Raw genomic sequence first — 1594 nt, 5'->3', positions numbered from 1 at the left:
TAACAACTCATTAGGTCCTCCCAAGAGTCTGTTATAGAAGCTATTTGCATACAAAATGGATCTAGGGACCACAGCACGAAAACAAATCCCCCAGGCATTGCCTTTCAAGGTCTTATAAAAGGGAAGCACTCCAGTGTCCAGTTCCAACCCCCCCAACTAGGACTAGAGAAGCACATACAAGTAAAACACAACGAATCTGAGTGGAGGAGGAGATTATGGATAAACGTTTTCACATCTCAAGAGAACCCTTTCTGTGACACTGTCTGATGGCTTGACACGTCATTGCTTCTCTGGGTCAGGCCTAGGATGAGGCAGGTGAGCCACTCACCTGGAGGCGGCAGACAAAACTCAGTGATCAAGGTAATGGGAGTGGGCCCGGGGAGTTCTGCCCGGGGAGCGGGAGACGGGCAGAGAGCGTCTCCCAGCACCCACCTTCTCGCGCTTCTCAGCCTCGCTGTTCTCGTCCAGGAGGATCTCAAACATCGTCTGCACCCTGGAGTCTGTGGAGAACTGCACGCGGAGCTGCGGAAAGAGGCGGCGGCGAGGGGGGCGGTGTCTGTGTTATTTCCCTCGCTCCCCATAAAGTTCATCACAGTAAGCCTCGCCGTACCTACTCTGGGCTCTGGCCGGTTCATTCGTTCAGTCACTTAACAAACATGTACTGAGCACCTGCCACGTGCCAACACTGTGCTAGAGACGGGACAGCATGGTGAGCGCCGCTGCATGTGCCCACAGAGCTCCCGGTCTAGTCACCTCTGGGCACAGCCCTCGGAAGAGAAGGGATCATTACCTCAGCACTAGGGTCTACAAGCAATTGTTGCCACTGGTTGCTGTGGAGTTGGCCTCGACTCATGGTGACCCTGTGCACAGTTGAATGAAATGCATAGCGCTTTCATTGGCTGGGTTTGGGAAGTAGAGTGCCAGGCCTTTCTTCCTCGTGTCTGTTAAGCTGGATGTGCCCCTGAAAGCTGCTCGGCCTCATAGCTGCACACAGACCTCCACTGACAGAGAGGTGATGGTGCTTGTGCATGAGGGGCACTGCGTGGGGTCTTCTGAATCAACAAACAAACAATCTCACTGCCACGGAGTCGATGCCGACTCACAGCAACCCTGTCGGACAGGGTAGAACAGCCCCCTGTGGATTTCCAGGACTGTAACTCTTTAGGGGAGTAAAAAGCCTCGTGTTTGTCCCACAGAGAGCCTGGTGGTTTTGAACTGCTGACCTAGGGGTTGGCAGCCCCACTAGTTACCTACTACACCACTAGGGCTCCCTTTGAGTCTTTTTCGCGAAAGGTGAGAATCCCACAAGGGAAGCACCCATGCAGTCAACTATTAGTTATTAAATATTTAAATAGGTACTAAAATAAAAAATATCCCTCTAGGATCGGAACCCTGAGGCAGCTTCTAAGCACCGGTCCCAGCAGCTGCAAAGCTTACGGTTGGGACGCACAGTCCCTCCCACGGCCCATGCCAACCCCGTTGCTTCAGATCTCTCATGAAATGGTACAGCGGGTCACGCCTCCCCACCCCCCCAGGCCCTTCTGCAGCCCCTGCTACCTTTCCTGCCAGTCTTCACCCCTAGGGTTCTTCTCCC

The 1594-nt window shown here is 53.7% G+C and overlaps 1 protein-coding gene across 1 annotated transcript in view; it reads right to left on the bottom strand.

Annotated features, from left to right (window-relative positions):
• Window positions 1-1594, bottom strand: part of UNC45B (unc-45 myosin chaperone B) — a 36065-nt gene that overhangs the window by 30888 nt on the left and 3583 nt on the right. Inside the window, exons 4-5 of the mRNA XM_013005751.2 lie at window positions 997-1001; window positions 433-522 (exon numbers count right to left, since the gene is read on the bottom strand). Coding sequence (XP_012861205.1) covers window positions 433-522; window positions 997-1001 — 95 coding nt within the window. The remainder of the gene's footprint in view (window positions 1-432; window positions 523-996; window positions 1002-1594) is intronic.

Source organism: Echinops telfairi, unplaced genomic scaffold, assembly GCF_000313985.2.
Source record: "Echinops telfairi isolate 266 unplaced genomic scaffold, ASM31398v2 ScPeMD7_7458;HRSCAF=8496, whole genome shotgun sequence".
NCBI classification, from domain to species: Eukaryota; Metazoa; Chordata; class Mammalia; order Afrosoricida; family Tenrecidae; genus Echinops; species Echinops telfairi.
The sequence above is the reverse complement of the archived record's forward strand: the minus strand, read 5'-3'. Positions and strand labels throughout refer to the sequence as shown.